Source organism: Schistocerca gregaria, chromosome 5 (assembly GCF_023897955.1).
Source record: "Schistocerca gregaria isolate iqSchGreg1 chromosome 5, iqSchGreg1.2, whole genome shotgun sequence".
NCBI classification, from domain to species: domain Eukaryota; kingdom Metazoa; phylum Arthropoda; class Insecta; order Orthoptera; family Acrididae; genus Schistocerca; species Schistocerca gregaria.
In genome coordinates this window covers 675,221,716-675,247,773 of record NC_064924.1, presented here as the reverse complement: position 1 = coordinate 675,247,773, position 26,058 = coordinate 675,221,716, and the positions used below count along the sequence as shown (strand labels likewise).

The 26,058-nt window shown below is 43.0% G+C and overlaps 1 protein-coding gene across 2 annotated transcripts in view; it reads left to right on the top strand.

Moving 5' to 3' along the window:
- LOC126272400 (uncharacterized) overlaps positions 1 to 25,784 on the top strand; it is a 357,356-nt gene extending 331,572 nt beyond the window's left edge. The window contains exons 7-8 of one of the 2 annotated variants that reach the window (XM_049975227.1): positions 22,840 to 22,879; positions 24,045 to 25,784. In XM_049975227.1, the coding sequence (XP_049831184.1) occupies positions 22,840 to 22,879 (40 nt within the window). In that variant the 3' untranslated portion in view covers positions 24,045 to 25,784. Of the gene's footprint in view, positions 1 to 22,839; positions 22,883 to 24,044 lie in introns of those variants that run through there. The other variant, XM_049975228.1, reaches the window with a different exon arrangement.
- Positions 25,785 to 26,058: the final 274 nt, after the last annotated feature.

Sequence of the window (26,058 nt, the reverse complement as noted above, 5' to 3'; positions counted from 1 at the left end):
CATTGTGTTTAGTACCGTCGGCACAACATGAAAAGACAAGAATGTAGTGTATTTTTCCTTCTTATACTTACGGTTCTAACACCTTTCATGGCAACAGCTCTGTTACTCAGCACATCAGATGTTGAATGAGTTTCGTCCATATTCTATATTTGGCTTCGTTCCACACTGGGTTTCTTTCGATATTAAATATTAAAGCGATGGAGAGATAATATGTTCTCTTCATATTTTTGTGCATATTTTAGTTTTGGTTCGCATGCGAAGTCCATGACGCTTCATAAACTGGTAGTTCTAACCATCTCCACCCTCAAAGCTCCACTGTAGCTCTAGCTTACGAGCGAGTATTTGAAACATTTTTTTATTAATGTCATCGCCATTTTGACGGTGTCCTTGAAACCATTTCAGTACATCATCTTCTATTTTCTGCTATTTTGTTTTCAGTCCTCATTTTTTTCAGTTTTCCTTAGTATCCCGCCAATCGCGAATTGTTTTTCTGTTGGTGGAGGGCCGAAATGCCACTCAGCTGCTCTCTTTCCATGTTCTTCCGCGTATGCAATTACTTTCAAGTTATAGCCCGCATCATATGAATACGTTTCATTTTTTCCATTACGAAACTAGCTACTAACATAAATATTTTACTTTTACCGATAATTGAATCCAGTGCTGCCAGATAGAGATTTGTCTCTCGCTGCATCGAATATACGGCCATTTTTAAGGCTGGCAGCAGTTTTAAATTAGACGCTGAACATTTGAATATTGATTTCGAGTACAAGACGCACCTGAACTTTTCTGGCAATTTTTCGAAAAATAGTGCGTTTTATAGTCTGTAAAATACGGTGGTGCGTGAGTTGGGAGAAGTGTCCTCTCCCGGAAGAGCACCTTACCTGCAGTATAGGCACACTAACAAGGGAAGTGTGCAACTTTCAACTCTCACAACCTCCAGAAAATGTTCTTAGAGCATAAATCGCTCATTCCAAAAACAACGGTAGGAGCCACTCGCGTGCAAAGCTGCTCGTCTCGCCTCGAGGGACACGATCACCAGTTCCAGGTCTAAGAGAGGAACTTTGTTAATGCGAAGAACAAAGAAATTGGTATAACAGGACCAAAAAATACACACACAATTCAATGGCGTGACTTATTGCTATATTTCTCTATCCATAAAATAATTACGCTATGTGAGCAACAAAGTTTTTCTGGTAACGTCTTGGTGTTGCAACACTGTTCGACCCTCAAAGTGCAGGTAAGAGATTTCATGAAATGATTGAATTTTCTCATATTGAGACTACTGAAGACGCGATATATTTTACCTGCTAAAAAAGAATTTAACATCCTAGATCTCCTAAAATATTTATTTATTTAAGAAATCGGTGTAGAAAGACTTTGCTGTCATCTTCAGGTCTTAAAAATCTTTTTGTTGTTGGATTTAAAATAAATATGTCCAGCTCATGTAAACAGAGGTGCTACTGTGAACTGTGGTTTTGTGATGCATCAAGGATCTGTGAGTGATTTACATAGACAGTGCTTTATGTTTTTAATATTTTAGTTAAACGTTTATAATGTGCCGATTTTTATACGCTTGACAACTTGGCGTGAGGTTTCAAGGTAAAATAAACATGTTTTAGAGAAAAAAAAAAAGATTTTTAAGACCTGACAGCAAAGTCTGTAGAAACAAGTTGTCTTAAGTAAGGAAATATTTTGTGGGCTCTAGGCTGTTGAATATTTTTTTCAGTGAAATTGTCAAAGCAAAGTGGAACAGTACAGTATGCACTTCTGACTAAAGCCATTTTTTCACAATCTGCACCATTTCTGCATTCAAGCAATACACTGTCAAACGCCACACTAATTACAGGCTTGGAGAATAATACGGGAACAGCGCGAGAAGTGTGTGCTTGAACGCCAAGCCTACAGCTGGCGCCATTGTATTTCATTACGAACGCAATACGTTGCAAGTGTCATTCGTCGTCAGAACAGGGCTCTGTGTACTTGTGAGGGAATTTTCTCGTGCATAAGTGAATTCGAACGTGAGAAAACTGGTGGCACTTGTGTGGTGGGTGCTTCCATAAGCAAGGTAACCGAAATGTTTGGTGTTTCAACATCCTCCTCATCGAAGATTTACACCGGATACATCGAAAGCGGAAAAAAACATCTCCCAGTAAGTGACAACGATGTCGAATTGAGTGATCGTGAAAAGGATTTTGACGAAAAACAAGAAGACGACAGCTGCAAAAGTCACTGCAGAATTAATGCAAGAGTTTCCGATGCCTACTGCATCCTCACGACGTTGATCATCGCTGAATCTTCCATCTTGTGAAGCCCGTCAGCACAAAAACAGCACCTAGTGAGCTCCATAGCCTGGGAATTACACTCCGATCTTGGATTCCAGAAGCCCAGATTAGTGATGCAAATTCCCGTAAGAAGAAAACGCGGTGCCGAAGGCATAAAATATTGACTATGGAACAATGGAAGAAAGTCATTTGGTCGGATGAATCTTGCTTTACACTGTTTCCAACTTCTGAGCGAGTTTTCATCCCAACATCCACAAGGCGGCCCCTCGGTTAATCTGCAAAGCCGCGCTAATGCCAAAGATTATGTGGCCATTTTGAGTGACCATGTCCCTCCCATGGTACAGTGTTTGCTCGCCATTGCTGATGCTGTGTTCCAAGATGACAAAGCCCCGGTTCAAAGAAATTGCATTGTCCAGGATTCGTTTCGTGCGTGCGAGCATGAATTGTCGCATGTGCTCCGGCCACCACAATCACCATATCTCAACATTATTGAGACTTTGGGGACTAGTTTGGAAAGAATTCTCCGTGATCGCTGTCCATCTCCATCATCGTTAGCTGAACTTGCAACTGTTTTTCAGGAAGAATGGTATGAGATAGACTTGAAAACCATGAAGGGCGTATGTTCATCCATTCTGAGATGCGTGGAAGCTGTTTTGAATGCAGACGAGCGTCTTACACCTTGTTAGGCAGGGTAATATGTAGTGTTTCTGGTCTTTCCATAATTATGACCAGTCCCCGTACAGTTCCAAACCTAGCGTGGCCAAACGGTTCTATGCGCTTTAGTGCGTAACCGCGCTGCTGCTACGGTCGCAGGTTCGACTCCTGCCTCGGGCATGGATGTGTGTCATGTCATTAGGTTAGTTAGGTTTAAGTAGTTCTAAGTTATAGGGGACTGATGACCTCATATGTTAAGTCCCATAGTGCTCAGAGCCGTATGGACCATTTTTGATGCTGGACTGCTTGAATACAGAAGCGATGTTGAATAAGAAAAAATGCATTTCGTCAGAAGTGCATACTGTTGTGTTCCACTTTACTTTGACCTTTTCATTTAAATGTGACAAATGTACTCTATAGTTGACGAGGTGTGCAACACCAGCACATATTCGAAAAATCTTTAGCCCAGGTAATGATTTTAAGCTGAAGGACATATAGCACTAAGTCACGCCATTTAATCATGCGTGTTTCTGGTGCTATTATACCGATATTCTGGTCCTACGTGTTATTTAAGTTCCTCTCTTAGACCTTGAGCAAGTGATGATCCATACGTCTCTCATGATAAGGTGCGCAGTTTCGCAAGTGAATGGCTCATACCACAGTTTTAGGAATGAAAGATGTATATTCTAGGAACATTTTTATCAGGTCTGAGTATTCAAGGTCACTGTCTTCCCTCATAAGAATTAGCCTCCCGTCTTGCATTCCAGTTCACCGTCAGGTGATTTATGTTGATTATGCTGCGTTTGATTTTCTTACATTAGTTATATTAGTTACTAATTTCTGTATTCCGTATTTATCACGTTGAGTGGAAAAATACAGTCCTGGACGTCTGAACACTGAGACGTTAGTGATTGAAGAGGCCCTCCGTGGAAGGGCGGGTTTAACTTTATGAAACAGCCTGTAGTTTCTCCTCACGACTACTATATCTCTACGACCTCAATCATCACCCAGGGAAGATTGGTTGTCGGTAAACTCTAACTTCTCAGATTTCCTCCTTGTGTGAAACGCATGTGGGATGAAGTAATATGCTGCCAGACGCTTCATGGAACGATCTCTCTCGGAGTTTCAATCGGTCCGTACACGGTACCAGTATTTTCCCGAAAGCCGCGGGCAAAACTACGATTTTTCAGAGGTAATATTTCGGATACCATTGATCACAGAAACAAAGGGTCAATTGTTTTGGATGGTCCTTGGCATAGCGACCATATGTATACCTATCGCAAGAGTGGCTATATTGTAGCAAAACTCCAGTACAGGTTCAAAGTTTAAACACTACACACTTCCTTTAACCCAGTCAAATTGAGCAAAGAGGTTAGTTCAGAACGAGACTTTCACTCTGCAGCGGAGTGTGCGCTGATATGAAACTTCCTGGCAGATTAAAACTGTGTGCCGGATCAAGACTCGCAGGAGAGCTTCTGTCAAATCTGGAAGGTAGGAGATGAAATACTGGCAGAAGTAAAGCTGTGAGGACGGGGCTTGAGTCTTGGTTGGGTAGCTCAGTTGGCAGAGCACTTGTCCACGAAAGGCAAAGGTCCCGAGTTCGAGTCTCGGTCCGGCACACAGTTACACAGTTTTAATCTGGCAGTAAGTTTCAAAGAGGTCAATTCTTATGCATTATATGTAGTCCGAGATGGACCTTGGGTGTCTTAGAAAAAGATCAGAGTCCCGGCATAAGAAGTCACTCTCATTCTGTCAACGGCCTTGACATAAATGGTGGAGAAGACAGCGGTTCAGGGCACTCTCTTGCCCCTGGGATAGGAAACTGCCTACAAAGGCGGGAGAATCAGCAATGATCAACGGCGTGAGGATGCGGTACGCAACGGCAACTACTGTATTAAAGACACGTAATATACACTCCTGGAAATTGAAATAAGAACACCGTGAATTCATTGTCCCAGGAAGGGGAAACTTTATTGACACATTCCTGGGGTCAGATACATCACATGATCACACTGACAGAACCACAGGCACATAGCACAGGCAACAGAGCATGCACAATGTCGGCACTAGTACAGTGTATATCCACCTTTCGCAGCAATGCAGGTTGCTATTCTCCCATGGAGACGATCGTAGAGATGCTGGATTTAGTCTTGTGGAACGGCTTGCCAAGCAATTTCCACCAGTTGGACCAGCGTTCGTGCTGGACGTGCAGACCGCGTGAGACGACGTTTCATCCAGTCCCAAACATGCTCAATGGGGGACAGATCCGAAGATCTTGCTGGCCAGGGTAGTTGACTTACACCTTCTAGAGCACGTTGGGTGGCACGGGATACATGCGGACGTGCATTGTCCTGTTGGAACAGCAAGTTCCATTGCCGGTCTAGGAATGGTAGAACGATGGGTACGATGACGGTTTGGATGTACCGTGCACTATTCAGTGTCCCCTCGACGATCACCAGAGGTGTACGGCCAGTGTAGGAGATCGCTCCCCACACCATGATGCCGGGTGTTGGCCCTGTGTGCCTCGGTCGTATGCAGTCCTGATTGTGGCGCTCACCTGCATGGCGCCAAACACGCATACGACCATCATTGGCACCAAGGCAGAAGCGACTCTCATCGCTGAAGACGACACGTCTCCATTCGTCCCTCCATTCACGCCTGTCGCGACACCACTGGAGGCGGGCTGCACGATGTTGGGGCGTGAGCGGAAGACGGCCTAAGGGTGTGCGGGACCGTAGCCCAGCTTCATGGAGACGGTTGCGAATGGTCCTCGCCGATACCCCAGGAGCAACAGTGTCCCTAATTTGCTGGGAAGTGGCGGTGCGGTCCCCTACGGCATTGCGTAGGATCCTACGGTCTTGGCGTGCATCCGTGTGTCGCTGCGGTCCGGTCCCAGGTCGACGGGCACGTGCACCTTCCGCCGACCACTGGCGACAACATCGATGTACTGTGGAGACCTCACGCCCCACGTGTTGAGCAATTCGGCGGTACGTCCACCCGGCCTCCCGCATGCCCACTATACGCCCTCGCTCAAAGTCCGTCAACTGCACATACGGTTCACGTCCACGCTGTCGCGGCATGCTACCAGTGTTAAAGACTGCGATGGAGCTCCGTATGCCACGGCAAACTGGCTGACACTGACGGCGGCGGTGCACAAATGCTGCGCAGCTAGCGCCATTCGACGGCCAACACCGCGGTTCCTGGTGTGTCCGCTGTGCCGTGTGTGTGATCATTGCTTGTACAGCCCTCTCGCAGTGTCCGGAGCAAGTATGGTGGGTCTGACACACCGGTGTCAATGTGTTCTTTTTTCCATTTCCAGGAGTGTATATCCACAGGACATGTGACCTGTAAGTGAAAAAATGTCTTGATGGTCTCTCCACTGAGAAAAGATTCCCGAATAGTCATGTATTCGGATATTCAAGAGGAAGCCGCCAAGGAGGTAGTGGCCATGAAACGAAGATTGAACGACCAACGAAAGGATAATGTCCTACGAGTCGGGGCCTGGAATGTTGGAAGTTTGAACATTATAGGGAAGCTAGAAAATCTTTAAAGGGAATTGCAAAGACTCAATCTAGTGAACTGAAATGGAAAGATAAGAAGGATTTCTGGTCGGATGGGTGCAGGATAATATCAGCAACAGCAGAAAATTATATAACGGGAGTAGAATTCGTTATGAATGGGAAGGTAGGGCAGAGAGTGACTTACTGTGAACAGTTCAGCGACAGGGTTGCTCTTATCAGAATCGACAGCAAACCAATACCGACTACGATAGCTCAGGCATAATTGCAGACGTCGCAAGCTGAAAATGAACAGATACAGAAAGTACGTTACACAGTAATGAAGAGACAGGCTTGAAGTCTATACAAACTGCGATAAGGAACAGCTCAGCTGAAGAAGAATGGACATCTCTAAAAAAGGCCATCAAAGAGGTAGGAAAAGAAATATGTACAAAGAAGGTATGTGCAAGGAAACCATGGATAACTGAATAAACGCTTTAGTTGATCGATGAAAGAAAGAAATACTAAAATGTTCAGGCAAATTCAGGAATACGGATATATAAATCGCTTGGAATTAGATGATTAGAAAGTGCAGGAAAGCTAATGCGAAAAGACTGCATGAGAAATGTAAATGAATATCCGAAGGATTGACTCAGCATGTAGGAAAGTCAAGATAGCCTTCGGCGAAAATAAAAGCAGGTGTCGTAACATTAAGAATGCAACGGGAATTCCACCGTTAAATGCATAGGGGAGAGGAGATAGATGGAAAGAGTACATTGAAAGTCTCTAAGAGTGAAGATACTTGTCTGATGGCGTGATAGAAGAAGACGTATTTAATGTGTTAGAACGAGACACATGAGTCGATATACAAGAGATAGGGAATCGAGTATTAGAATCAGAATTTAAATCACCTCTGCAACTCCGGGGGTTAGGATGGGCCCAAGGTATTCCTGCTTGTCGTAAGAGGCAACTAAAAGAAGTCTCACACGTTTCGGCCTTTATGCGATGGTCCTATGTAAGGTTTGACCTTCATTTTTCAAATTTTCCAGAAGAGCGAGCCAACTGGGGAAGGGCGCCTTACATGGTGCATAGTGTCTATCATGCGCCGAGACCTCTCGCATCCTTCGTCGGCGTGGATCTGCAATTCCGCTCATTCTCTAGCTATTGGGCAACGTCACCCTCCTGGGTGAGTTTTCCTCCATCCTCTGTGCAGTATCGCTTTCTGCGCTGTCGACTGTCATGTTCCTAGCTCGTTTACGCCTGATGTCCAGCACAATAGCCAGTCCTTTGTGGTGGGACTACCATGTACCCTGTCGGTTGTAGCCCCCTGACTACTCAGGGATCGCTCTGCTGATGACTGCGCCGTTAACTCCCCACGTATGCTAAGGAGTAGATCCCCATCACCCTGGGGCATTGGGACTCCCGGCAATTGCCATCCTGCCAGGTGGCCTTTGCTGCAGCTGGATGGCGCCTGTGGGGAGGTCTTCTACTTGGAGTGGGTGGGATCAGGGCACGTGATGAAGTGTAGTACGTAATCTCTTGCTGGTGGTCAAACAATAGCAGTTTCTAAACAGTCAAGTTTCAACTTCAACACTAAGAAATATGACCCCAAATCGTGTCCCCCCCCCCCCCCCCCTCTGGCCAAACCATGGGAGGAACGCCAGGATAAGGATGACAGTGAAGCTTATTCATCCTGGTACCTCCTATGTACAAGAGTTGATGGGAATCTTTCTTGTCAATGCAACCTCAGTTTCTTGTCGAGCATTTAGAGGAGCATTTGGGGAGGTCGAGGGTTGTACAAAATGAGGTCAGGGTTCGTCTTCATCAAAACGGCATCCTCTGCTCATCACGGGCACTATTTAACCACGGCCCATATCATCCAGGGTATCATATTTCACAGCGACCTTCTCTTGTAGTCTGACTGTAAGCTGCGCTCCAATTTAGAGCAGCAAGGTGTCCATTTCGTCCAGCGCATGCACGGGGGTCCAAGGGATAATCAGGTTGCCCCCTGTGCCTTCGTCTAGGCCTTTAAGTGTGACACATTACCTGAGAAGGTAGTGGTATAGCACTGTGATGTAAAGCCATATATTCTTCGTCCAATGTGGTGTTTTAAGTGCTGGAAGTTCAGGAATATGTCTTCCCACTGTACTTCCTTCATCATCTGTCAGGGTTGTGGACGTCCTTCGCATCCCAATACTCCCTGAGCCCAGCCTCCCATCTGTGAGAACTGCAGAGTGCACCATTCGCCTTGCTCACCAGATTACAGGATTCTCCAGCAAGAAAGAAAAATAATGGAATACAAGACCGTTGACTGACTGACCTACACTGAGGCTAAGAGAAAATATGAGAGACTACATCCTGCATATGACGTCAACCTTCATTGCTGCTATGACAGCTGTTCTACCACCTTCCGTTCTGCCATCTACAGCTGGCTCTCAGAGCCGTCAGACTCCACCTGCCCCCTTGATGGTGGGGGCACTTCCCTCCCTGTTGCTCCGGCACAACCAACTTCAGGAGCAACGCATCCATCCCCCTCAACCGTTGGGGACGCCAGTCCCCACTTGTCAGCTGGAGAAGCATAAAGCATAAGTCTTATTTGGCTCCTCTTGCCAGGGAGTGATCCCCTCCTTGGGTCACTTCCTTCCCAGGTTCCTACCAGTGGCAAAGCTGACACCCACCAGTGGCTGAAGAAACTACAGGTATCTGGTCGTAGGGCCCCACAGTCCTCCTCAGTCCATGATACTGAATGAGTGAAGCCCTCCCAGCCTGACAAACCTAAGGAGCAGCAAGAGGAAACTAAAAAGACAAAGATCTCCATGATTCAGGGCACTGCAGTGGTACCCACACCACCACTATCTACAAGCTCTGTGTCTGAGGATGAGGTAGAGATTCTGGCAGCCACTGAGGACCTAGATCACGCTGGGCCCTCAAATCCAATATATGTCGATTGCACAAGTACTCAAGGTGACCCTGAGGCTCATTGAGTGTTTCATGCCTTACCAGTCTCATGATCACATGATCCTCCAGTGGAATTCCGAGGAATTTTTCCACCGCCTGACTGATCTACAGCAACTGTTAAGCTTTACACCTGCTTTCTGCAGTGCATTCCAGGAAACCTGGTTCCCGGCAATGCTGCCCTCCATGGCTATAAGGGATATTACAGGAACTGTAATGACTATAATACAGTGTCAGGTGGATTTTACGTTTATGTCCTGAACTTAGTATCTAGTGGACAGTGCCCCTTCAACCCCTCTTGAAGCCATGGCTGTCAAGATAAGGACGATACAGGAAATAACTATCTGCAATGTATTCCTTCAGCTGGCTGCACAGATTGATCAACTCCCTAAACCTTTTGGGATATTTTAATGCTCATAACTCCTTTGGGGGGTGGGGGAGAGGGGTGCCATGCTTACTGGCTAAGGTAGGAAGGTCGAAAATTTACGGTCACAAATCGACCTCTGCCTCTTAAATACAGGTGCCCCCACACTTTCCAGCGTGGCACATGGCACATATTCGGCCATTGATGTCTCGATTTGCAGTCCTGGCCTTCTCCAATCTATCCATTGGAGAGCACATGACGACCTGTACGCCTACTGAAATGGCCTTAAATAAAGCATACTGGGAAGCCTTGACCTCTGCTGTCACCGCTGAATCCTCCCCGCATAGTGCCATCGGTGTTGTAGTTGTGACCCAGTGCATCACTGTGGCGTTCGCCTAGTGATTGGAGCTCTTAGAATGAGTGCAGTGACACGTGTCCTGGTGGAGGCCAGAGGCCCTCCTTTGAAGGTTAGGCATGCACAACTGCTCGCCAGTTACATTGCACACCTTCGTAGTTCTCCTGCACATCCGAATTACCGTCTCCTTTTCCCAACCACGGCAGTTCATCTCCCGCACTGGAGGCCCAGGTCAGGGCTTACGGCTGGCGGTTCACGTCTGGTCCCTTCTGCCTGGAGTCTTTCCCGTTACCACCTCTGCCCAAGGTCCATTCACATACACCTCCATGACGTACCCCTAGACCGCCGATTCTTGTGGACCTTTCGCATGGCTCTAAGGACTACGTTACTCTGTAGGTCTCCGCTATCACTTCCTCTCATGAAGTGGTTTACACCGACGGCTCGATGGCTGATGGTCACGTAGGCTTTGCGTATTTTCATGGAGGACATATTGAACGGCACTCCTTGCCAGATGGCTACAGTGTTTTTACTGCAGATGTGGTGGCCATATCTCGTGCTCTTGAGCACATCCGCTCATGCCCTGGCGAGTCATTTCTCCTGTGTACTGACTCCTTGAGCCGCCTTCAAAATATCGACCAGTGCAACCCTCGTAACGTCCATCTGTGCCCTGGAACGGTCCCGTCGCTCAGTGGTTTTCGTGTGGACGCCAGGACACGTCGGAGCCCCAGGCAACGAACTCGGCGACAGGCTGGTGAGAGAGGCCGGGCCGAGACCGCTTCTGGGGACGGGCATCTCCGAAACTGACCTGCCTTCTGTTTTACTCCGCAGGTAATTCGGCTTTATGAGACGGAGTGGCATAGCAATACGCACAATAAACTGCGTGTCTTTATGGAGACTACTAATCTGTGCAAGTCTTCCATGCGGTCCTCTCGCAGGGAATCAGTTGTACTCTGTCTTCTCCGCATTGGCCATACGTATCCATTGCATGATTATCTTCGTCGCGAGGACCCACCTAGGTGTCGCTGTGGCTCACAAATGACGCTCGTCCACCTCTTGCTGGACTGCCCACTTTTAGCCGCTCTGCGGTGGACTTTTAACTTTCTCAGTACCCTAACTTTGGTGTTTGGCGACAGTGCCTCAGCAGCAGCTTTAGTTTTACGTTTTATTAGTGAGGGTGAGTTTTGTCATTTGATCTAAGTTTTAGCGCATGTCCTTCGTCCCTCAGTGGAGGTTTAATGTGTTGCAGAGTGGCTGGCTTCTCCTTTTTATTCTCATGGTCGGCCAGCCATGATAATCTGCTCTCTTGTTTTGATCTCTTCTACATGTTTGTTGCGTCTCTCTGTGGTTTTCTTGTCCGAGTTTGTCCATTTTAGTGTTCGTTGCCCTTCTGAAATTCTTGTGGTTTTCTCCTATCCTCCAGCTGTGTTTTGTATGTCTTGATTATTTTACTCTCACACTTGTGGAATTATTTTAATCGGAATGAGGGACCGATGTCGTAGCAGTTTTGTCCCTACCCCCTTCTTTTAAACCAACCAACCAGAATCTAAAAGAGCTATGGAAGACTTAAAATCAAATTAGGTAGTAGAGATTGATAACATTCCAACGGAATTGCTAAAATCATTGGGGGGGGGGGGGGGGGAGTGACAACAAAACGGCCTTTCACGGTGGTGTGTAGACAGTAGAGTGTGGCGACATACTATCTCACTTTCGGAAAAATATTCTCCACACAATTCTGAAGACTGCGAGTACTAACAAGTGCGAAAATTATCGCACAATCAATTTAACAGCTCATGCGTCCAAGTTGCTAGCAAGAATAATATACAGAAGATTGATAAAGAAAAGTGAATATGTGCTAGATGTCAATCAGTTTGGCTTTAGGAAAGCTAAAGACACCAGAGAGGCAGTTCCGACGTTGTGGTTGATAATGGAAACAGGACTAAAGAAAAATCAAGGCCCATTCATAGGATCTGTCGACTTGGAAAAAGGGTTCGAAAATTTGAAGCGGTGGAAGCTGTTCGAAATGTGAGGAAAATAGGGGTAAGGTATAGGGAGAGACGGGTAATATACTTGTGCAGAAGTGAAAAGGGAATAATAAGAGCGGAAGACCAAGAACGAAGTGCTCAGATGAAAAAGGGTGTAAGACAGGAATACAGTGGAATTAAAATTCAAGGTAAAATGATGTCAATCGTAAGATTCGCTGATGACATTGCTATCCTCAACGAAAGTGAAGAAGAATTACAAGATCTGCTGACTGGAATGGTCAGTCTACTAAGTACAAAATATGGAGTGTAAATCGAAGAAAGACGAAAAAAAAATGAAAAGTAGCGGAAATGAGAAGAGCGAGAAGCTTAACATCAGAATTAATGGCCACGAAGTGGATGAAGGTAAGTAATTTTGATACCTAGGCAGCAAAATAATCCATGACGGACGGCGCAAGGAGGACATCAAAAGCAGACTAGCACTGGAAAAAAGGAAATTTGGAAATTAGTGGTATGCAGAGGTGGACATGATCTCCAGGGATAGATGGATACTTGTGTTGATACATTGTGCTGTACAGAGACTGTCACGAAAACATCCCGCAGACCATAATGGTCCCTCCTGCGGCGTGGATCCTTCTGACAATTGTTGCAGGGTCTTTGATGTCTGACGTTTCACGCCGGTGGAGGATAAAATGTGATTCATCTGAAATGGACATCTGGCGCCCGTCAATAGATGTCCAGTTGCAGCAGTTGCGTACAAATTCGAGCCTTCGTCGTCAATGAACAACAGTCACAGTGATAGCATAAACAACGCCCCAGTTACGGAGGCCCACACGCTGCAACATTCGATGAATGGCCTTTGAGGATACACCCGGAAACCCCTTGGTTCACCTGGGTGGTCAGTTGCACAACAGTTTCACGTCTGTTCTCCCGCACACATCTCAACAACCGTTGTTAACCTTTGTCTTTTACGGTCCGCGGTGCACCGCAGCTGCCATGCGAGGTATACTTTAAGCATGGCTGCGTGCTGATAGTTCACAAACTTATCCGTTTCGAAAAGGCCTTCCCTTGGCTCAAAAGCAAATTATAATGACCTTTGGATATCAGATAGATAGCTCAGCTCCCGCATTACTACAACGACTGCAATGTTTTCCACGCCCCCCTCCACTGTTAATGCCGCAACCTACTGTCTGTGAGCGGTTATTGCACACTGACGTCGAATGTAGGCTGTGGTTACATTAATGTGACTAGAATGTGTTGATCCAAAGGAGGAAGGGTACAGGAAAAATGTATTGAGCATGAAGAAGCCAAGAAAGATTTAGAAAAGCCAACAAAGAAAATGTAAACTATATCTAATGCAAATCACCCATATGTCGATAGCGTCACTGTGAAAATGAAAGTACCCGATGTAGACAGAGCATAAACAGATGCCCGTTCGAGTTTAGTTGCGGTTCTTATTAAAACGGTTTAATGCAAAATCAGGATTCGATTTTCGCAAGGAGAGGTTTTTAACGAAAAGTATAGAGGTATCTGTATGTCAAATAGCAATAAAACAATTCCTTGGTATTCGGTAAGGTTTCAGAAAACGCGACTGCACGTCTAAATGGACCGCAGATAGGTGTACGTGTCACAAAAACTAGATGATATGTAATGCAAAGAGTCACCAGTCTTTAGATTGCACTAATAAGTAAGCATGAAATTGCATATGGTTTGTAAATTCATTTCCTTAAGTGCAATAATAGTTGAAACTTTAGAGTCTTTGTAGTACAGTTTATAAATTGATTGATGTTTGATACTATTATCTAATTTGTACAGTGTTTGGCTGCATTAAATTAATTCTTTACGTGTCGAAAAATAAATAAGTAACACTATTTTATTTTAAACGCGTAGGAACGTTACTGTTGTTCCAGAGAAGATCTTATTTTCACTTTAACGAGTTTGGAGAGGGTGTGGATCTTATATTGTAGGAATCGTTTAAGAAGGATTGTCCGAAATTTCACTCCTAAGAGGGGATGAGAGGCTTTCTGAAAGTATATCGTCATTATGGGAATTTTGAAGCTAGAACTACGAGAACGGGCATTTGGTTTCTCAGTCAGAAAATAAAAAAAAGTACGTGTTTCAGCATTTTTGGAAATTCAACCACTATGTGGTACAATCGTGGTTCAAAGTTTTTTTGAAAATAAATAATTAACAATTAACTACTGAAGAATTTTAGGGCTACATCTGTGACAATTTGCACTTTACTAGTCGGTTAGAAATAAAAAAAAGTGTTTCATTGAAAAAAAGAACTCTCGCTACATTAAAAAGCTTTTAAACCTGTTGTTGTTGTTGTTGTCTTCAGTCCTGAGACTGGTTTGATGCAGCTCTCCATGCTACTCTATCATGTCCAAGCTTCTTCATCTCCCAGTACCTACTGCAGCCTTCATCCTTCTGAATCCGCTTAGTGTATTCATCTCTTGGTCTCCCTCTAAGAGTTTTACCCTCCACGCTGCCCTACAATGCTAAATTAGTGATCCCTTGATGCCTCAAAACATGTCCTACCAACCGATCCCTTCTTCTAGTCAAGTTGTGCAACAAACTTCTCTTCTCCCCAATCCTATTCAATACCTCCTCATTAGTTACGTGATCTATCCACCTTATCTTCAGCATTCTTCTGTAGCACCACATTTCGAAAGCTTCTAAGCTCTTCTTGTCCAAACTATTTATCGTCCATGTTTCACTTCCATACATGGCTACACTCCATACAAATACTTTCAGAAACGACTTCCTGATACATAAATCTATATTCGATATTAACAAATTTCTCTTCTTCAGAAACGCTTTCCTTGCCGTTGCCAGTCTACATTTTATATCCTCTCTACTTCGACCATCGTCAGTTATTTTGCTCCCCCAAATAGCAGAACTCCTTTACTACTGTAAGTTTCTCATTTCCTAATCTAATTCCCTCAGCATCACCCGATTTAATTTGACTACATTCCATTATCCTCGTTTTGCTTTTATTGATGTTCATCTTATATCCTCCTTTCAAGCACTGTCCATTGCGTTCAACTGGTCTTCCAAGTACTTAGCCGTCTCTGACAGAATTACAATGTCATCGGCGAACCTCAAAGTTTTTATTTCTTCTCCATGAATTTTAATACCTACTCCAAATTTTTCTTTTGTTTCCTTTACTGCTTGCTCAATATACAGATTGAATAACGTCGGGGAGAGGCTACAACCTTGTCTCACTCCTTTCCCAACCAATGCTTCCCTTTCATGCCCCTCGACTCTTATGACTGCCATTTGGTTTCTGTACAAATTGTAAATAGCCTTTCGCTCCCTGTATTTTACCTCTGCCACCTTTAGAATTTGAAAGAGAGTATTCCAGTCAACATTGTCAAAAGCTTTCTCTAAGTCTACAAATGCTAGAAACGTAGGTTTGCCTTTTTTAAATCTTTCTTCTAAGATATGTCGTAAGGGTAGTATTGCCTCACGTTTTCCAACATTTCTACGGAATCCAAACTGATCCTCCCCGAGGTCCGCATCTACCAGTTTTTCCATTCGTCTGTAAAGAATTCGCGTTAGTATTTTGCATCTGTGACTTATTAAACTGATAGTTCGGTAATTTTCACATCTGTCAACACCTGATTTCTTTGGGATTGGATTTATTATATTCTTCTTGAAATCTGAGGGTATTTCGCCTGTCTCATACATCTTGCTCACCAGCTACTAGAGTTTTGTCATGACTGGCTCTCCCAAGGCCGTCAGTAGTTCTAATGGAATGTTGTCTACTCCGGGGGCCTTGTTTTGACTCAGGTCTTTCAGTGCTCTGTCAAACTCTTCACGCAGTATCGTATCTCCCATTTCGTCTTCATCTACATCCTCTTCCATTTCCATAGTATTGTCCTCAAGTGCGTCACCCTTGTATAAACCTTCTATATACTCCTTCCACCTTTCTGCCTTCCCTTCTTTGCTTAGAACTGGGTTGCCATCTGAGCTCTTGATATTCATACACGTGGTTCTCTTCTCTCCAAAGGTCTCTTTAATTTTCCTGTAGGCAGTATCTATCTTACCCCTAGTGAGATAAGCTTCTACATCCTCACATTAATCCTCTAGCCACCCCTGTTTAGCCATTTTGCACTTCCTGTCGATCTCATTTTTGAGACGTTTGTATTCCTTTTTGCCTGTTTCATTTACTGCATTTTTATATTTTCTCCTTTCATCAATTAAAAATTCAATATTTCTTCTGTTACCCAAGGATTTCTAGCAGCCCTAGTCTTTTTACCTACTTTATCCTCTGCTGCCTTCACTACTACATCCCTCAGAGCTACCTATTCTTCTTCTACTGTGTTTCTTTCCCCCATTCCTGTCAATTGTTCCCATATACTCTCCTTGAAACTATGTACAACCTCTGGTTCTTTCAGCTTATCCAGATCCCATGTCCTTATATTCCCACCTTTTTGCAGTTTCTTCAGTTTTAACCTACAGGTCATAACCAATAGATTGTGGTCAGAGTCCACATCTGCCCCTGGAAATGTCCTACAATTTAAAACCTGATTCCTAAATCTCTGTCCTACCATTATATAACCTATTTGATACCTTTTAGTATCTCCAGGATTCTTCCATATACACAACCTTCTTTTATGATTCTTGAACCAAGTGTTAGCTATGATTAAGTTATGCTCTGTGCAAAATTCAACCAGACGGCTTCCTCTTTCATTTATTAGCCCCAATCCATAATCACCTATTATGTTTCCTTCTCTCCCATTTCCTACTGATGAATTCCAGTCACCCATGACTATTAAATTTTCGTCTCCCTTCACTACTTGAATAATTTCTTTTATCTCATCCTACATTTCATCAATTTCTTCATCATCTGCAGAGCTAGTTGGCATGTAAACTTGTACTACTGTAGTAGGCATAGGCTTTGTGTCTATCTTGCCCAAAGTAATGCGTTCACTATGCTTTTTGTAGTAGCTTACCCGCACTCCTATTCTTTTATTCATTATTAAACCTACTCCTGCATTACCCCTATTTGATTTTGTATTTATAACCCTGTATTCACCTAACCAAAAGTCTTGTTCCTCCTGCCACCGAACTTCACTAATTCCCACTATATCTAACTTTAACCTATCCATTTCCCTTTTTAAATTTTCTAACCTACCTGCCCGATTAAGGGATGTGACATTCCACGCTCCGATCCGTAGAACGCCAGTTTTCTTTCTCCTGATAACGACGTCCTCCTGAGTAGTCCCCGCCTGGAGATCCGAATGGGGGACTATTTTAACTCCGGAATATTTTACTCAAGAGGACATCATCATCATTTAATCATACAGTAAAGCTGCATGTCCTCGGGAAAAATTACGGCTGTGGTTTCCCCTTGCTTTCAGCCGTTCGCAGTACCAGCACAGCAAGGCCGTTTTGGTAAATGTTGCAAGGCCAGATCAGTCAATCATCCAGACTGTTGCCCCTGCAACTACTGAAAAGACTGCTGCCCCTCATCAGGAACCACATGTTTGTCTGGCCTCTCAACAGATACCCCTCCGTTGTGGTTGCACCTACGGTACGGCCATCTGTATCGCTGAGGCACGCAAGCCTCCCCACCAACGGCAAGGTCCATGGTTCATGGGCTTATGAAAATTGGTATTTCACTTCTCGGTTAGATATAAAGAAATATCTCCATATGAAAACAAAACGTATGATTAACAAAAAAATTGGACTCCTGCTACCAGAATCACTTTTTGATCAGAATTACATTCAGAAAAGTCTATGTCTATATGGCCATAATTAGCGTGAAAAGCTTAGATGCAGCTTGTTAACAACGTAAAACTTCGATTAATTAAAAACAAAAACCATAAACTCTCTGAGGGCCACATAATGCAAGCGAGCGAAGCAGCGGGTGCGAAGCTAGTCTAGCCTTATAATCCTTATATTGTTACGTTAGGCGGCGATGTACATTAAGTAGACACGGAAGTGCAACTTCAAGCACCCAAGATCGCTATTGCACAGCATTTATTGTGGTGGCCGAGTTCAGAAAACTATTTTGCTATCAACAGATCTTACGTGAAGTGTACTGCAAAAGATCTGATAATGGCAACATAGTTTTCTGATACCGGTCACCATAGTAAATTCTGCTCAATAGCCATCTTGTCTGTTTGAAATTATAATTCTGTTTCTACGCAGTAACGTAGACAGTTATTTTACATTTTAAAATATTGAAAAAAATTATTGTTTTCGAAGAATTCTTCTATCATATCTCTTCTATGTTACAAATTTTTCAGTAAAACTTAACCCGAACATTATTTCTCAGGAGTGGATGTTACTATGTACTATGAATGTAGTGCTCTGTATTTTCAGCTTGAGGGCCTTACTTACACATCAGTATCTGTAAAAAAGTGTATTGAGAAAATGAGTAAAGAACAATGACGATATTTGCATTTTTAAATTTTTTGTCGTGGTCGTAAACCCGGTAGTACACGTTAATGAAAGTGAGCTGATATTGCTAAGAGTGTGATAAAAGGTATTTTCAGGTTATGCACCCCACTTACGCATCAATATCTCTTTAAAAAGTATACTGTTAATATAATTCAAAAACAGTTAACGAATTTTAACTTATATTTTTTTAGGGTATGGATAATGTAGCTCCCCCACGTTCCCCACCCCCCCAGACTGGAACATGTCTTATGGGAAATGCCTTGGTATTGCTAGGGTTAACCCACAGAGGGAAGTGATCCTCAAGTGTCATCAGCTACCACGTTTTGTCCACTGTTCGAATAGTCTCAGACATTTTCAACGGGATTCAAGTCGCGTGATTTTGTACACCAGTCCAGATGCGATAATGTTTCTGAGTTTTTGACACACCCGGAACCTGTGTGTATGTGTGCGCGCGCCTGCGATCTTCTGTAGACGGGTGTTGACCTCTTAGGTGACGGCTCTGTTCACAATATTCTTATCAGGAACACTTAGGACACATGGTGATACTTTCTCACCGAGAATACTGGTATAAGCATAGTAAACTGAATGAGTAACAAAACATCACAAGATCACTTCCGATCTGAACTGCACCGTCTGGAAATGTGAACGTCTCACCAAAACCTCGCGAAATTTCGGTCCACATAAGAGGCTTCCAGACAGCCGGTGCCAGATTTTATGTTGATTAGACTGTGGGAGATATGAAGCTGTTTGTCTGCCGCTGTGAACAAAGCCCTTTTGCAAGGTATTCTACTAAATGTCAGGTACATGCAGTTCTCTTCTCAATGCCTGCTCCAAAGTTAGCTGAAACTTACATTTACTGACAGCAGCACTTCCTTTCGTGTTTGAAACCGTTTATCACTGACATTGCGTGGCTCTCGTCCGAGACTCCTGCCTTTTTTTAAAGGTTATTTTGTTTTTATCTTCCTGTAGAAGAAAACACTTACAGGAATAGATACACCATGTCTAAAAGATTAAAAATTTCTAATGCCCGACCACTGTTCTTACATCATGTTGCGAGGCTTGCGACTGATGGACCAATCCTAACAGACATGCTGGATAGAGCTTGTTGCTACACCAATAAGAGGAACTTCATTGTCGTCGTGGTCACAGGCATGACCAAACATGACGTTTTCTTTCTACCATTCTGTGTTGCCTCCACATCGACTCAACTTCATTCGCTGGTTCCACACAGCCGACCGTCACACTCACTTTATAATGCCGTCACATACGTAAGCTGTGTTGACCGTCTGGTACTAATGCGATAATCTTAGACAAAAAAAAAAGACTATCACGAAGGATTCATCCGAATGGGATGGAAATTAGTATCTGTGATGTACATGTACGGGCAAACAAATGATTACCATTTCAGAAATATTGGATGATTTCTTCAAGAGAAAGATCCTCAGAAACTCAGCAAGGTAATAACGCATTGATCGAACTCTGGCCCTTACGCAAGCAGCGTTTATTCACAGACTTTCTGGGTAGACTCCTGAGGGATATCGCATATCTTGTCAAATTCTGTCCAACTGGCGTGTTGGATCCAGACAAGTATTTTGCATGGGTCTCATTGACTTCAATGATGCGTCCCGCTTGGAACTGTGTCCCATTAATCAGCGTTTCCTTTTTGTTTTGGTCGCAGAGCGTATTTCAGTCGATGAGCTTACTAGACGTTACACTCGCTACAGGGCACTGGCAACAGCAGACAAGCTATTGTGTGTGTGTGAATGTATACTTTCTCGGCACACAATACTCAAAAAAGCCCTCGGGTTTACAGCTAAGTGGAGTGTTGACATATCACGACGTTTCGACGAGTGCCGCGAACATTATATATTCTAGCGAGAACTTGTGTCAAATTGTTGCGTGTTCGACGGCAGGTTGCATACCTAGACATGTCTGCACCATCTTTGGATGATTACCTTTTTAACACGTTCCCATTTCGACTCCTGTTCATACAATGAACTCTTAGACACACTGTTTATTTTACAAGATCAAACATTATGAAACTACCAAACGAAGTGACTCAGTTCTGACACACTGGATTCTCGGTGTGGATCGGCGGTTCAAATCCTTGCCCGGCGATCCGGATTTGTATTTTGCGTGTTTTCCTTAAATCGCTTAAAGTGAAGGCCGGAGTGGTTCCTTTGAAAGAATAGCCTGAGTCAATCTGAATTTTATCTCCTTCTCTTTTCTACCTCGTCGCGGGCAGGACATTTCCTGCTTTTACGGAGCGCTGTTCGCAGACTTCTGGAATGCACGGAACAGTAAGGTTAACTTGCTGTCGCTTACAACGACAACATTTGAGACGAGTCTGACAGAAGGTGCCATCGACTTCAGGAATCTAAAAAATAAAATGGAACTCAGTTTACAATGAGTTAGTTAATATTTTTGGCTGTGTGTGTTATCCTTTAGGGTATATTGTCTGTTGATATAAAGCAGAAACACGAAATGTACGGTCACTGAAGTAAATAAAATACTCTTTTAATGGAGTATTACTTAATACGTCAATGTATATAAGAAGCAATAACACTTTTATTTTAAAACCATTTATTGTAGTACGATTAATGGTACAGAATTAATTTCTCTACTTGCAATCGAAAGCTTTAGAACAATTAAGGGGCCATATAATCTAAAATTCCTCCCATTGAGAAGTTCAATACTTGCAATAAACTTACCATACTATAGCTTATGTTAACAAACTTATTTTCTTCAAAGTTAGTTTCCAGGTACGCTTCCTTCGCTCTGTTTCGTCGCTCACTATTCAAAAAGATAAACCACAATTAAACATGCCACATAAACCATTCGTTTATTTGGGTGTATGGAGGTCGTCTGCCCTCATTAATGTAAAGACAATACTGTATACTGCAGTGGTTAATTCTTTACCAAGTCAGATTTCTAGAAGTTTCGCTCCAATGAATTAGTATCTTGCCAAAACTTTTGCTGACTAAAATAGACTTCCTTGAGACTGATTCAATACTCGGTGGGTGTAGAGCATGACACTAAGATACTAGTTCTTCTTTCGTCAGGCTTTGTCGTCGAAATTGGGAAAACTATACATGATCGTAGACTGTTTTATTGGTTACACCGCAGCCGGTGTGGCCGAGCGGTTCTAGGGGCTTCAGTATGGAACCTCACGACTGCTATGGTCACAGGTTCGAATCCTGCCTCGGGCATGGATGTGTGTGATATCATTAGGTTAGTTAGGCTTAAGTAGTTCTAAGTTCTAGGGGAGTGATGACCTCATATGTTAAGTCCCATAGTGCTCAGAGCCATTTGAACCATTGGTTACACCAAATTTTTTGCTTTTGGGCCGTATCACAAAGAGAATGATTGTGAATCGTCCACAGGCGGAAGAGTAGTCATATATCTAGTACTCCACTGGAACTGGAGAAGAAAAAGTGGTATCTGCACAAGGTTTTGTAAGTTTCAGATTGTCAACTACCATTCTTTGGTTACATTTATTTGCTACTAAGAGTGCTTCTACGAAAAAGAAACAATTACTTCATCGTTTCTCCGATCATTATCTTCCGAATTTTAATCTGTTTTATTACGATTTTTCCTATCCGTATTCCTCTGCACAGAATACTTTTTTTCTTTTTTGTTTTGTGACAGATGCTAAACAGCTATTAAGTTTTCTAAATGATTACAAATCACTGGTACGTTTTCGATTTATGCTCGTTTTCATTACATTATATCCCACATGGTGAACAGATAAGTCTATAGTTTACAGGAGTACAAAACAGGAAAATTTGCAAGGAATATGGGGGCCACATACGAAAAACGTGGGGGCACGAGTAATGGTGTACAGGCGTTACAATGTGAGGTTCGATTAAAATCCGCAAGGTAGACAACCTGATGTACGTAGATTCACAAATGAGAAACGAATATCCAGGCGGTGTTGCACATTTCAACAATGCTGTGCTGTTTTCAGTGTTCTCAGTAGACCTATTTTAATAGTTGCTTTAACTGTGCATCTCAATATTTTGTTAGCATTGAGAGGGCATATGCTATCTGCTCTTCTTTGATTGTGATTTAAGCCATTGATTTTGTGCGGCTGGTTCCGGCGGAGGTTCGAGGCCTCCCTCGGGCATGGGTTTCTGTGTTTGTCCTTAGGATAATTTAGGTTAAGTAGTGTGTATGCTTAGGGACTGATGCCCTTAGCAATTAAGTGTCATAAGATTTCACACATAAGCCATTGATTTCAGTTATTTCGACGGCTGCACATAGTAATATTATTACTTTAGATGTACAATCATATATAATCTACGTGACTATTAAATCAACCTTTCTCCTTTTCTTTCAGCGACATTTCCTCCAGTCAGAAGGACGAATGGTTCGTTTAGGTACGTATACCATACGGAAGTTCTTGATTCAGCTGCCACCATACGCATGAAGTTAGTGTTTACAGAATTTGTCTTTCACAGTTCCTAATAAGTTGGGGCAGTAAGAAAATTTTCAGCATTAATTGAAGTGCCATTTAAAAGTAAGACTTCCATTTCCTTAATAAAATATCTCTTAGATAGGGGTATATTCGATTTCTATATTATATCGGAATATTTCCCCCAACATTTCACACCCTGCCCTTGAGTCCATCCTACTTAACCCTTTGGAGGGATCGTCAGACATAAGTGGAAAACATTTAATCTTGAAGCGAGCTCTTCTACGAAAAGAGAACAAAGAAGTGGAAACAATGTGGGATCAGTTTCCAGCCGCAAATCTGTGTGAAATTCTAAAACTTTCAACTTCTGTGCGGTTGTATATCGTATTGTTGAGAATGAGGGCTTCAAATTTGAGTGTTTTCTAATTTTTGAAATTCGCAAGATTAAATGGCACTATTTTCAAAGTTATCGAATTGACGCATGTTGTGACAGCGTATATTTTACTATGGTGAAAAAGTGCAACGAAATGACAATGGAACAGGTTCTGAGAACAATCTGGAGAAGCTTCTTTATGCTTTTGAATATTAGAAAGGCCCTATGTTTTTATATTCACAATTGCTTCGATTTTGTTTAATAAGATTAAGGACCGGTATTGAACCTTATGATTCTTTAACAAAACCAGTACCTTGTTAAGACAGTAAAACGTCAAGCAGTGGCCTAGCGTCCACCTTCGTCTCTTAAAACCAACTCAGCAGAAAAGTGTTGACTGAGTTCATTTTAAGTGACTAGAATGAGCGCTAGATGACCCCTTGACGTATTACTTTCCTAACAAGTTGCTGGTTATAAAGACGACTACAGGAGCGGAAATCAATAACCGTTATAAGCCCACCAAATGTGATCAAGACAGTCCTGAACGAAAAAGGAATTTTTAAAACAGACCGCGGCCCCCAAGTCAGATTTCATATCGAGTTCTTATTGTAACAGTCTGTGTCTGTTGCTTAAGAATGCCAACTTTTTGTATTTTTCTTGCTCTTTTTCCTGTCATAAAGAAATCTGGCTATCTATTGCTTTACTGGTAAAACTTAATGAAATCGCTTCCTTATAGAAGGTGCTCATTTGTTTGTTTCAGAGGTAGGCCTGGTCCAGTGCCTTGCAGGGTGAAGTCCGACTGGCTAGCAGTACCCTCTACCAGCCGGCAACGCAACTTTTATCTCGGATAGTTGCTAGTTTCCAACAACAGATGGACTCAAATCAGTAGGCGTAGGTGGTGATAGCTGTGGTCCACGTCCCCGCACGTGGGGAGCTTGGGGACCGGACACAAGTCTCTTTGTAATACAGTAGCGAGAGGAGAAGAGCGCGACGCAGGAGGGGAGAAAAGAAGAGAAGAGAAGAGAAGAGAAGAGAAGAGAAGAGGGAGCAGCAACAACGGACAATAAGAGCGGCGCCTTCCAGAGCGAGGGTGGCTTTTGTCACGTGTCAACGGGAACAAGCCAGAAACCGGCCCATCGGGACAATTCAAGTGCCTATTCACAGCACGGCAGTTGCGGTGGATTGGTGTAGCAACTGAGGCCAACATTTTGTGGTATCACTGGGAGCATTTTCGATCAAATTAGGGGCAATACGAACAGGGATTTTTTTTTTACCTCTACTTCCTTCTGGGGATGTATTTCTTCTGTGCTGTTATGTACATACTACTGTGTGCAGTTACAATAATTCTTGCTTAGTGGCGTTTTTCACAGCAACATTTACCCAAATTGATAAAGGAGTAAATTTTGAAACCAGGCTGTAGGTCTGTTGGGTTGGGTGCGACCCGTAAAATTCAGAAAAGGGTTATTTGGGTGTACTCAGATGCGCCATTATTTTGGCTGAGAGAAATTACCTCGTACTCACACTCGTTTAATTTGTTATTTTTCTACTGACTAAGCACTTCCAAGGCGTGGATTAGATTATGTCCTATGTGGTCCCCGTTGTCTGGATAAAGGTTCTCCATAGTCACTTTACCCTTTTTACCTGTGTATTATTGTGTAATAGAGACTTTATTTTTGACACTTTGATGACAACGGTTTTGAAAAAAAACTCTTTGATAAAGTTCTTACGTTCAGCTGTGTTTGTGCAATGGCCTCCTTAGAGTCTGCTTAGGGGAGGCCCTATTTGTGTAACATAGAGCATGAATGTGATGTTGTGTTTGTACGATGATTTGTTATCCTCATCCAACTGGAATCCGGTGTTCGTTGGCTTGCCAATTAGTAGATTATAGTGGTACAAATTTTGTCGATTAATGAGAGCCAACAAATGGAGGGATTAATAACTACTTTGTGGCGCGTGCCCTGTGCGTTCTATACACAGGCGGGCGTCTGGTACTGGTAGACGTTTCGTACTCTTTTTATACTGTGTGCAGGATCATCTCATGATGTGCTTCGCTTCTTCTTAAATCGTGGATAACAACTCCTATCGTTTGTTAAAATATCGACGCGCAGTCACGCTTGGAGGATTAAAAAATGCTAGTTATCAATGTTGGTTATGCTTCTGCACACTATACAAGCAAAAATATGTTGGACCCTTGTCGACGTTAACTGTACTAGCGCTTTGTTAATTAAGATAGCGATTAGAACATTGGAATGTAAGTACGTTCATAAAGGTACGTTTCACTCGGCTGTAGAGTCGTGTGTACGGAGTATAAGGTTTTTTAAAAGAAGAAACCCTAAACCCATATCATTTACTTGCATATCACAACCACATACTGTAAGCAACCATTGTTTGATTGATCTGTTTGGCATGTAATGCACTGCCATTCACATTAGCCCATTAAGAAATGTACGTGTGTGTTCGTTACAAAATGTTTATTTAGTAAAAAAAAACTTCAAAACCATTCCGTTTACTTGTTTCTTTTCTAAACAACAAATTGATTGTAGGGAAGAAGCCACCAAAAGGAAAAGACTGCATCAAAAACAGTAAGTATCATAATCCCAACAAAATCTAGACCTAATAAAGTGAGATACTCTCATTATAAAGCTGCTGGTTTCAGACGCTGCTTAAATATGCCGTCTATATGTAACGGAAAATTACTGATAAAGGTTTGTAGTAAAAGTTAGATGTTATAATAAATTCTTATATGAAGGATATAATACTAATTTGAACAGTGC